Source organism: Rhinolophus sinicus, chromosome 2, assembly GCF_057876585.1.
Source record: "Rhinolophus sinicus isolate RSI-liver-muscle chromosome 2, RSI-T2T, whole genome shotgun sequence".
Lineage (NCBI taxonomy): Eukaryota > Metazoa > Chordata > Mammalia > Chiroptera > Rhinolophidae > Rhinolophus > Rhinolophus sinicus.
In genome coordinates this window covers 63,224,052-63,236,784 of record NC_142502.1, presented here as the reverse complement: position 1 = coordinate 63,236,784, position 12,733 = coordinate 63,224,052, and the positions used below count along the sequence as shown (strand labels likewise).

At 36.9% G+C, this 12,733-nt stretch overlaps 1 protein-coding gene across 3 annotated transcripts in view; it reads left to right on the top strand.

Moving 5' to 3' along the window:
* The window catches only part of ORC3 (origin recognition complex subunit 3), a 48,678-nt gene that overhangs the window by 34,534 nt on the left and 1,411 nt on the right, over positions 1-12,733 (top strand). For 2 of the 3 annotated variants that reach the window (XM_019743293.3, XM_019743295.3), the window contains exons 14-19: positions 2,867-2,997; positions 5,617-5,696; positions 6,648-6,748; positions 10,385-10,526; positions 11,133-11,249; positions 12,157-12,236. In XM_019743293.3, coding sequence (XP_019598852.2) covers positions 2,867-2,997; positions 5,617-5,696; positions 6,648-6,748; positions 10,385-10,526; positions 11,133-11,249; positions 12,157-12,236 — 651 coding nt within the window. The remainder of the gene's footprint in view (positions 1-2,866; positions 2,998-5,616; positions 5,697-6,647; positions 6,749-10,384; positions 10,527-11,132; positions 11,250-12,156; positions 12,237-12,733) is intronic. The other variant, XM_074333280.2, reaches the window with a different exon arrangement.

Sequence of the window (12,733 nt, the reverse complement as noted above, 5' to 3'; positions counted from 1 at the left end):
CATACCTCCTTCACATGTTTCTTCAAATGTCATCAGTGAGGCTCAATAACCATTTTAAAATTGAAAGTTACCCACAACCCCCTCCCCCGCACTCTCCCCACTATACTCTGCTCAATATTTTTTCATAATATTAATTTTAACATGTATAGAAAGATGAGATAGTATTTGTCTCTGTGCCCCACCCTACCCCTGCCCCTTTTAGAATGTGAGTTTCATGAGGATGGATTTTTGATTCATTTGAGGTGTACCCCGAATGCCCAGAACAGTGCCTGGTGTGCAGTAGGTATTCATTAAATTTTTATTGAATGAATGGTTTCATGACTTACTAATGGTTTCAAACCCATTTTGAAAACCCGCTTTGAAAAATGCTTGTCTAGTGGCTAGAGTCAATCCTTAATTTTTTATTTGGGATGATACATACTCGTATAACAAACTTTTCAGGATAAATTTTTCATTTTTTAGTTGTTTCCAGCTAATTGTGCTTAGTTAGTTTTGGTTTTGTTCAAAGCGTTGATGTCACTCTAATAGTAATCTAAATGTAAAGATAACATTCCTTTTCTGATATTATCCCTTGTGTTATATAATTTTTAAAGCCAGTCATCTACTGTTAGCAATTTGTACTTCCAGATATTTTTCCACGCACAAACATATTAAATAATACTCATACAGTGTTTCAGAACTTGTATTTTTAGGATTTGTTTTTTTTTGTTTGTTTTTTTTCATAGTAGTTACTTGTTTTGCACCTAATATTCTACCATAGACACTGTATTGTGAAATGCAGTATAGCATGGTCAGAAAGAGCATGGAGCTGAAGGCAGACTGGGTTCAAATCCCAGCTTTGCCAGTTACTAGACCTTGGACAAGTTACCTAAGTTTTCTGTGCCTCTATTTTCTCGTCTTTTAACATGGGAATAATAATAGTACCTACATCATACAATGTTGTGGCGGTAAAATGATGCCTGGTTCATATGTGTACATATAAGATGTTTGTTGTCATAACTAGTATTACTTCATTATTTATCACTGCTATGTAATATCCCATGTTTTGAAAGTAACATTTAATCAGTCTCTAATTTGATGCCTATTTAGGTAGTTTCTAATTCTTCACTGTTACAAATAGTAATCACCTAGGGTTGAAAGTGTGTGTTTGCACATCTGTATAATTATTTTCAGAAAATAAATACATAGATACAGACTTTTGGAGTCTAAAATATAAACACTATTGTACCCAGGTATACTTGTACCAACAATGTATCAGTATTTGTTTCCCCCACACTCTTACTGGTGCTGGACATTATCAGGCTTGAATATCTTTCTTTGTTTTCTTCTAGTATTTTAGGATTGATGAAGTAGTTCTTTCCCCTACTTCTACACCATACTCACATTTTTATTCTATCTGAAATATATTGAGGTAATGATCTATTTTTTTCAAATGAGTTATTTTCAGTACCTCCCATCTCTTCCCCATTGATTAGAAATGCTACTTTTTGTGTCATGTACCAAATTCCTATATATACCTTGATCTCTTTCTAGACTCTTACTCTCTTTCACTGTCCTGTGTATTCCTATACAAGTACCATCTGATTTTAATCACTATAGCTTATACCTTTGATATATTAATAGCCCCACTACACACACGGAAGCATGCACACATTGTTCTTCTTTTTTAGTAACAATTATTTGTCCAGATAAAATTTAGATAATTTTCCTGAATTTTAAAAAGATAGTCACTGGAATTTTGTTTCAAAGTGTTAAAAGTATAGATTAATTTGGAATGAATTTGTATCTTTACAGTACTGAAGGTTAGAACTTAAAATGTCTGTTTATTCAGGGCTTTCATTTTTTAAATATGTTATACACTTGTTATAACGTATATTGCTATGTATTCTATGGTTTTTGTTGCCAAATTTGTTGTTCTTTTTTCTGTTACAAAGTTTTAATATATTTGTTATATATACATGTAAGGTATTAACGTGTGTACACACACAAAAACACATACACCTATTTGTCTTATATCCATATACCCTTTTATACTCTTTAACACTTCTGCAGTTCTCTTAGATTTTTGACCCTTACAGTCACATCATATGCAAATAATAAATTTCATCTCTCTAATGTTTATACCACTTGCTGCTTTTTTCTTAATTTGTCATAGTGACTGGACTCTTAAATGATGTTGAATTACTGATGATAGCAGGCGTCTTTGTTGATTCTGTGTATGTATATATAATTCAATTAAAATGTTAATGATTTTATTGGTTGTATCACATTATTATCTCTAATCAGACTTACTTAAAGGCTTATTTTATATTAAACCAAAGAATACTTGGGAAAATGTACGCTCTTTTCCTACTCTGGAAACAGTACCGTTTCCCTGAAAATAAGACCTAGCCGGACCATCAGCTCTAATGTGTCTTTTGGAGCAAAAATTAATATAAGACCCGGTTTTATTTTAATATAATATAGGACTGGGTCTTATATAAGACCAGGTATAATATAATATAATATAATATAATATAATATAATATAATATAATATAATAATGAATATAATAAATATAATATAATACCGGGTCTTATATAATATAACATAATATAATGTAATATAATATAATGTAATATAATACCAGGTCTTATATAAGATCAGGTCTAATGTAAGACCGGGTCTTATATTAATTTTTGCTCCAAAAGACACATTAAAGCTGATTGTCTGGCTAGGTCTTAATTTCTGGGAAATATGTTAGTTACTAATAAAGAATTTATACTATCTTGTTTGTTCTGACCAGAATTATTTACTATGGAGATAATTTTTTAACTATATTAATTTTGCTGTTATATTACATCTCCTGTCACTGATTCTGTTCTAGGATGTTGGCAAAGGATGAACTGACGACCATACTTCAGAAATGTCTCAATGTTTTTAGGTCTTCTGAAAAGCAGCTTGGCAACACAGCAAAGAGAATAGAGGAGTTCCTGGCCCAGTTTCAGAGCCTTGATGGTGAGAATATAGTATCTTGCCAATTCTACGGACTATGATAACCATTTAACTAAAATAACATGGAAAACCCCACATTGTGATGTATTGAGAGATGAAAGGATAAAGTAGTTCATAGTATCAGTATACCAAGCCTCAGAATATCACATCTTGACAGTCACAAACAGGCCAAATGGTTCTCTTCTAGATTTGGTTTAAACCATGAAAAACATCAAATGGGCCTAGGAAAAAGCAAATTCTTTCTCCTGATGGACAGTTTGGAGCACTTACCTTAAAAACAAAAATTCAAAAAGATTGGAGAGAGTAACGGCATCATAATTAAGGACTCCTTTTAGATGTTGTTTTTTTCTTGAGCATTTCATCAAGTTCTTTGTAGAGTTCAAAAACACTGCATAAATCATCTGTAACCCTGAAAAATTAATACTTGTGAACTGCTTTCACAGCAGTGAGGCTCATTGCTATGCTGATTACCAAACTGTGCATGAGGTTTGCTTTAATCAGATTTGCAAAACCTTGACTCTTTCAGTGTAAATGAACTGAGGCCCTCCTCAGTGCTGGACGGTTGCAGTTCCCTTTATCTGCATAACCCCCACATGATGATTTCTATTTGCTTACTGCTGGGGGTGCCTCACTGTGTATAGGTAGCCGTGCTCTGTTCTCTGTACCCCAGGACTTTGTTCTCATGGGGCACCACAGATACCGATCATTAACTTTTCTTGGGCTCTTCTCGTGCTCTGTTTCTAGCCCCAAAGTATGCTACTCTTTTGGTGAAACAAAGTAAGTGTACATCTTTTATTTTCCCCTATTTAGGGAAATTTTTAATGGAGTTTGGGGAAAAGAGGCAGATTGAATAATGCGTAAGCACATAGGTGGACTAGACATGGCATGGTGAAACTATTTTACTTGGAATGCCTCATCAGGCCTTTCTATGTTTGACAAGTGTTCTTTTGTCTTGAAAAGCCTTTGGATTTAGGAAACTGCTTTTGCTGACATCTTTCCATATCTCTCCATAGCTGCAGTGCTGGGCACCTGATGAGTGCCTAGTCAATGGAAGGTGAAAGAGAAAGCTTGTCTGACTAGAGTGGCATGAGCAGGCCGAATGAGGGAGTACTCCCCCACGTTGTGTGTACGCATCGTTCTTTTGCAGTATAGCTTGAGTTCAACTACTTTTCAAAAGGGCTGGAAATTGTTAATCAGAGAGGTCATTGAGTCCAGCTATCACATACAGAAACTAAAGCCCAAGAAGAGAAAGAACTTGCTCAGGATCACCAGCTCATTGTTTTTTCCTCACATATTCAGTTTTTAAATATCCCCAATTGTGGTCACTGGGACAGTGAGGGGCCACCCTTAAGGACATAAATAGGGCAAAAGACTTAGAAGAATATAAGGTAAATTAGGTAAATGTCAATCTTTTACAAAATTGGACTCAGGGATTTTTGTAAAATGAATGCAAATATAATTTTAATTATAGCTCATGTAACATAAGCTAATGAACAAATTCTGTGATGTGCTAATACCAAATAAAGCAATACAGCTTAATAGAAAGGTTAGAGGTTAAGATTAATAGTGTAAAGAACAAAGAATTTTACAAATTGAAGCAAAACCAGTGTCATGAAGAAATGTCTGTGTTTCTCTATTTTCAAAAGTGACACATTGCTAATAATAAAGTGAAATTAAAACCCCTTATGTTAGACAAGTAGGAATACTTGACTATACACTATCCCTGGTTCCTTAAGTTATTATATATTATAGTCTGGGTTTAAAATTAAGTTTGGAGGGTTAAGTAGGTGAGAGTGTCATATGAGATTTATTTTTAAGTCTCTGCTACATGCTAAGAAATAGGACAAAGAATTTATTAAATATTTTAACCTCAAATTATATCTTTCTGGATCTAAGAATTAGCCACAGCAACAAAGAAATGTATTCTCTGAGTACAGTGCAGCTTGCCCAGCTGCATCCTGTCTGAGATTAGGCCAGAGGACCATGTGAGTGAGGGGCTAACCTGCCCTGCGCCAGCGGAGGGCAGTGGGGCCTCGTGCTCCCCAGAAGCACAACTACACCTTTTACCAGATACGGTTTTCGTTCCCTCTGCTGAGGAGCCCTGGTGCACTTGGTGTTTTAATAGATGATTTCCGATCTTTCACACACTCCACTCATCATTACATAGCATTTTGTCAAAACTAGTGCATTGGATGCATTGGAAGGTTGAGACCATACTCCCCAGGGTGTAGGTGTGTGTTGTTTACAGTCTTGGCATAATCAAAGGAATACAATTTAAATTCATTTTTTAAAAGCAGTTTATAACAGTGCAAAGATCTGGAGCTTTTTGCTGTTGATGTGGTGGGGGTAGGGGCGCGGTGTTATTTGTACTTTTTTTTTATTGTGGTCACCGTTTTAAAATTCAGTAGCTGGTTTTTTTAAGACCTCTCTGCAGCATAACTTATGTAATATTTGTTTACATTCAGTTTCTGGAAGAAATCATTTATCTAATGGACCCTTGATCCCCTGCCACATTGAAAAAAAAATAGATGAAACTTTATTTCCCTTGGAGTAATAAAAATGTTGATTCTCTTGACTTGAATGGATTTACCCTAGTTGCTGTGTATTGCTTTTCTATTAAAGCACAAGCTAAAGAGGAAGAAGATACTTCGGGGTCACAGTCAAAGGGGCTGCAGAAGACAGACCTCTATCATCTTCAGAAGGTCAGGTCACTTTTCTTTCCATTTGCATCCTGTGACACTCCCTTTTTTTGGTGTGTGCTCTAGATTAGCTCTGCCTGGATGTTTTTATTTTCCTTTTTAAACCACAACCAGGAAGAAAGCAGACTTTATAACTCACTTATAAATTGAACATCCTGTTTATCCCACTGCCATCTTCATTCTCCATGTACTCAGTCTGGAATTTACTAGTGAACATGGATGGAAACTGTTCTGTAGTCTCAGAGAGACAAAGAAAATTAACTAGCAATAAAGGAAAATGGGAACGTGGTTGCAAACATGAATCCAATTATTTATCTGATGTATTTGTTTTTCTGTTTGATCAAACTGAAACATGCAAAAAAGCCTAACTCTATTAGTTTTAGATACTTTTCTTGATTTTTTAAATGAGTGTTAAGCACAGAGCAGAAATTGAGCCACAGTATACCCACTATAATCTTTTTCAGATAGTTCTAACTTTAGAATCTTGGTTGTCAAAGTAAAGAACCTTCTTTGTATAGCATGATATCAGGTTATGATAAATGTAGAGTAAAATTTCAGTCTAAGCAAAACAAAACACATGGAACCTATTCTGTTAGTATGGCAAAAAGGCAAGGTTTTGTTGTTGTTGTTCTTGTAAGCCCTCTCCTGAAATGAAGTACGTAACGGGTTGTGAAGAATGAGCACTATGCCATATAATAACTTAGTAATGCACTGCCCTTTTCCTCTTTCCCTGAAAATTCACTTGATATATATTTGAAGCAAAACACCTAGGAGGAGAGATTCTTTCCAGACTTTAAAAATAAAAAATAAAAACAACCCATTTTAATCCGGTTCTTTCTTTGCACATTCTCTTATGGAGAGGGCGTCAGCTGCTTCTGCCTGAGCAACAGAGTACCTTCTTGAAGGGTTTCCTTCCTCAGAATCACCAGAAAAGGTATGTGCTTTCATCCACAGGCCTTATTGGAAATGAAGGAGTTAAGAAGAACAAGTAAGAAGCCAACCAAGTTTGAAGTACTTAGAGAAAAAGTTGTGAACTTCATTGACAGTCTGGTGAGGTGAGTCTGTTATTAAGAGCTAGAAATCAGGCTATTTTCCCAAATAACACTGGTGTGATAGCTGTCCATAGCCAAGCCAGGACACTGTCTCCTGAATTAGGCTTTATGCTTTTCAGGTCCCTCCTTCCAGCTAAGAATTGGAATTTTGATTCTTTTTCCATTCTTATGAAGATGTCTGGTTAAATGACTGAGTTCATTCTTTTACTACCAGTTCAAGAACACAGGTTTAAATTTGATTAGTTCATTAGGCTGGGACAGGGAAGAGTGGTGGAGGAAACATAGTGTTTCCTCTTTCTAAAAACAAAGTGTTTGCCCTGCACTTTATCCTTTATCTTTGCTAGGAGTGTGCTGGACCTGGGCCAAGCCCCGGAAGCAGAGCAGACTAGCCACAATGTCCTGTCTTATCCTGATTAAAGGACTTCTAATTCTAAACTACGTATACCAGTACAACTCATTATCAGCACTAAATTCATGTTGAGAAATGTACTCATAGTAAATTTGTAAGTCCAGCAGTCCTGCCTGTATTTTAAGATGATTCCTTTTGGGGAAACCCAAGTCATTCTGATTCGTGGATTTCCCCAAAGCTAGCTTTATGTGGTTGTGTAAGACCACCCACCTAAGCTGCCTTTTAGGCAATTCGGACATGATGTATAAAAACATGAGAAGTGTGAAAAAGAAAATGATTTAATAGTTAAAAAGTAGGGAAAACTTATTTATCTTTGCTTATTGTTTTTTAATGGCAGTTCAAGCTCAGCAGCAGGCTAGTCACCGAATAGAATCAAGTACTGAAAAAATAGCAGCTCAGTTATTGAAGACTAAGGTGATAAATTACCTGACCGTCTTGAAAGTGAAAAGTTCCATTTTCTAGGACAGTGTGGGGGCAGAGTTATTGTTCCTCGTCAGTGGGGAGAAAATACTGTCATGAAAGCGGTCCAAATGATCAACCAAGAAGATTCAAGTGAGAGAAATGTGTCATATAAAAGTGAGGCCATGCAATATTGCTGATCTACTAGCCAGAAACGACCTTTTGGAATTCAGTTAACCTTGCCCTACCGGCTTTCCTGTTTTTATGGTTTCTAGGCCTAAGTTCCTGACTCTTCCCTTTTATCAAGTTGCTAAAAATGATTTTTCAGTGTAATTTAGCATAATTTCTAGGTCAAATGTAGGGTTCCTTTCCTTTCAGAGTTCCCACAAATCCCAAACTGGTGACTCTAGGACCAGACAACCATTCCCCTTTTGTGATCTTTGACCTAATATACAACTTTGTACCTTTCTTAGTAGTTACTGAAATAAAGCTGAGCATGACTGAAATGTGTTGTGGTGAAATCACATTTTCCATACTAGGATTTACTGTCTTTACCAAGATTGACTATCCCACGAGGGAAGAGGTTATGATTTGTAGCATGTTAGAGCTGAAAGGGACCTGAGGAGTCACGTGGCAGCGAAAGCCCAGAGAGGCTCTGACTTGTGGAAAGTCTCTGTATGCTGACATCTGTCAGAAGGCCCTCCCCATTTCTCCATACTGTCCCCAAGGACTGCAGCACAGATGTTTGAACAAAGCTTGGAGTTCTGGAAAAAAGATGTCCTTTAAAGAGAAACGGAAGCAGTAGACTCCAGGAGGCAGGGTTCCCAGTATACCATGATCTGCTCTTGCTGAGACCACTGAGAGCTGAGACTAAGTTACTGTTTTCACCAAAACACAAGCTTCAACTTGGTAGCCTTTGTTGGTACTGAGGGATTCTACAAATTCCCTTAAAACCATCTCTCTTTGGCTTGTGAACTCTGATCTGAATCCAAAATGAGCCTCCTGCATTGCTCTCGTGCCAGACACATTGCTTGTTTCTCTCACAGCAAAGAAGTTGCAGAATGTATTTATTTATCAATCTCCAAGTTTGTGCTTGGACAGAAATTCTAATGTATGATTACTTTGTCACTGTTGTTGTTCAACTAATGTAGCCCAGTGGAAACAAAATACAGGCAAATACTTTGCCCCTAATGGGGATTCTTTGAGGATATCCAAAAAGGCCTTTTGCCTTGGGAATTAATTGAATTTCTAAAAATTAAAGATGTTGAATTGAAAAAGGAGAGAAGTACAAATGTGAGACACAGTTTTTTTCTGAAATTGACTATCTGGTTGCCTTGTTAGATTTCCAGTCCTTATTACATAGCAGGAACTTCAACGGGGTCTTTAATTATTGGGGAGAAACTGCCTGAGGTTGGTGTGGGAAGAATTTATGGTCAGAAGTTACAGATGGGAGCCAGCCAGCCAGGGAGGCAGTGAGCATCACAGAAATCCTGAGGCTACAGCTAAATTAACTTAATGTTGAGTAAGATGTTGGCAGTACTTGAGGTATAGAATGCTAGTCCTCAGGGCCAAGTCAAAACTGTACACTCTTTGCAAATGATTTTATTCGGATTGACTCTGGAGGACAACCTCTAGAAGTGGAATGAGCAAGAGGCCAGGAACTCCTGAGACAGGGAGGAGAGATGTGCGCAGCTAATATACTCTTCACCTTCTCTCTTCTAAGCCACCGACCACACGGGGGGAGCAGATGTAGAGGGATTTTCTAGGCAGTGGTACCCTTTCCAGAAGGAACAAGCCAGGACAGGACACCAGGAAGAAGTGGGTAACTTCCCTGGGGAGCGGGGGGGTTAATGCTGTGTTCTACCCGCACTGGTGGCAAAAAGGAGCTGATACAAATCTGTCATGTGGCCAAAATACTTGAAGCCCAGGACTGGACTAAGCCCCAGGAATCTTTATAAAGGTATGTGAGTTTACTTTAATCAAGTTAGTGACTTGTTACTCCATCTTTGGGCTGTGTATGCCAAAGCTTTCCCCTTCCAATTTGCTTCCCTCCAGGCCACTAAAGACCAATGTCACTGTCAAGGTAGAAACCAGCTAATGGGCTCATTATACATTCAGTGAACTTTTTAATGCTTTATTTTTTAAGTTCAGATTTCATTAAAATTGGTTTGTCACGTAGCTCATATATGAGAGAGGAATCCCAAGTCACAGTAGTTTTAATAATTGAAATTTTAATAAACAACTTGCTTGTTTTTTAATACTCTGAAACTAAAATTTAGCGTTTTCTGCCTTCCAAAGTAAAAAGTAATTCTACCATATAAAAAACAGGTATCATTTCTATGAGACAGTAAGACATTTTCTGTGATCCAGAAAGAATTTCCTAAACTCTGAATTCCAGACCTGAGGTTTGTGTTTAACACTGCCAAGAGTGAAACATTTGCTATGGGAAGGAATGTGGATATCTCAGTTTTCTAAACAACTTACATTTAGAGAGTATTCATTAATACTTTAAGAAATTCTACCTTAAAAGATTTTGAGCAAAAATGTAATTTATGTACATTTGTTCCTAACAGTTTAAATTAGAACTGAAATATAGTGTCTTGTACTCCAGAGTCTGGAAGTTTCTTAAAACATCATATGGAAGAGGTACAATTCCCAGTGAACCTGCACTGGGTTTGGTATTTGGGTTGTTTCATTTGTTTGTTTTCGGTTGTTGTTGAATTTGGTCTTTAAGTATAAATTGCTGTCTTCCACAGAGGACTGCCAAAAATATTATATTGAGATTACACCTGTGCTTATCTAAAAGCTGCTCCCTGACTTGGCTCTTTCAGAGAACACCTCTTGCCTCCAGAGACGCAGCCTCTACACGAGGCGCTGTACTGCAGCGCTGCCCACACCCTCCGCGAGCGCCTGAACGCTGCTCCCCGCATGGCTCTCCACACCGCACTGAACAATCCGTATTATTATCTCAAGGTAGGTAGCAGTCTTTGGGAGTATATATTATAGTCTCTGTGTGAGAGATTTTGTTTCTCAAAAACCATGGATTTCATCTGAGTTGGAAAACACTGATGGTTTTTGTAGGGGTTACGATCTGCAGTTTTGACAAGTCTTTCTTTGAGAGAGAACTTACAGCCTTGATAATGGTGTGTTGGTATTTATTAACACAGAGAGTGATTGTTAGAATTCAGATAATTTTACATGTTGGAAATGGCATTTTATTGAAGTCCAAAGAATTCCATAAACTTTTTATGGAAACCAGAAATGCATTACGGTCTCAGAAATTAATGTTATGATTAAAATGAAAAAGAAATTAATAGTTTGATTAAAATGAGAACTATGCTTGTCTTCTGATCCTGGGAGTATTCCAGTGATGAGGAGCTAGGGGGATTGTGACCAAGACCTGATCCTAAACAAGCACTACTAGCTAACTGCTGGAGAGTAAATGCACCTCACTAAATAAAGGAAACCAGACTCCTGTTACTGGCTTATTAAGTTTAGGTTAGGGGGTTTATTAATGTCTGGTTTTGTTCCTTATCATTTTCCTCAAAGGTACTCATCTTAGTTTACTGTTATTTTTAGAATGAAGCACTGAAAAGTGAAGAAGGCTGCATTCCCAATGTCGCCCCCGACATCTGCATAGCATATAAATTGCACCTAGAGTGCAGCCGGCTCATCAACCTTGTGGACTGGTCAGAGGTAGGTCGGGGAAAAGAGCAAGCTGTGTATTTGTCTACCATCCATGACAACTTTCCTGCCATGTCTTTAAAAGTACTTTTGGTACTTTGGAACTCATGTTTATTTCAAGTCTTGTCTTTTGTTTGGAAAACATAAATCACCTCATACTTTATGTCCTCCAGAAAAGCAGCAAAACTGCTCCACAACCCCTCCCAGGCCTTGCATTCTAACCCCACACGCCTCAAACCAGCCAGTGCTGTGTTCCTGCCAGGTCAGAACAAGTATGGGATCTACCCCCCGTTAACAGCAAAAGCTAACAGTGTAGGTCAGTTCTGTTATTCTACAGAATAAAAAAGTGTATTAACTAGCATTTCCCTTATTGCATAAAAACATTGGAATAACTGCACAATAGATTTAGCAATCCGGAAGTACAAAGAATACTTGGCAAGGCACTGGACAACTGTTCTTCTTTATGATTAGTAAGTCTTCTTTCCCTCACAATATTACAAAGTTAACTCTGTTGAACAAGGCCCTTTTGACAGATGTTTTTTCATCATTTAAAAATATTCATAATTGACTGCTTCCAAGAAAAACAGGCATTTTCCTGGGGTATTGGAGGTTGGGGAGTATAGGATAGAGCATCCTTTACTGTTCAGCTCTGACTAGTTTAGTTTTCTCAGCACATTTCTTAATTCTCTGAAAATAAGGCTATTCAGAAACCATGCTGTTACCATTTAATGTGTACTTGATTTAAAGTGATCATCAGTGTAGTTTTGAGAATCTGAAATTTGGTGTTTAATTTTTTAAAATGTGCCAGTTAGCAGCAGCAGCAGTTCTTGACCTGGGTTCATACAGAGCCATCAAGTGCAATTAAAGATCTCGGGCAATGGTGGAGATTTTTATTTTCTTCTGTCTTGTCTCTCAAAAGGCTTTTGCAACAGTTGTGACAGCTGCTGAACAAATGGATGCAAATTCTATGACCTCAGAAGAAACAAATGAAATTATCCAGTATCCTTTAAAAACCATTTCTATAATGTCTAAGAATATATACAGAATGTTTATAATTTCCCCAGATCTACATTAGATTTATAGAGCATGCACCAACCAACTTTATTACTTGTTAATATTAATCATACCATCCCAGAATAATTCCTTTCTAAATATTTATTCTGAATTTAATCTAAAATATTTGGTCTAAAACGTATCAAAGACATTACAGAATTCACCAAAAATATGCAAAACTGTCATTATTGAATTCTCTATTTCTGTAAGGTTATTTATTAATGTAGTTTTAGAAGGGGGGGGGATTTTCATACTAGAAAACTTAGAATTAGATGAGCATTAAGCACTTTTCTATTTGTGTCTTAACAGTGAATTCTAATTACATTTAACATTTTCCAGTAAGGGATGTAGTTTAGCGTATATTTGACCTATATTTCAGTTTACCAAGTAATGTTTTAATGTTGAGATTTGAACCCCTTTTTGTCAAACTACAACATGGCCAA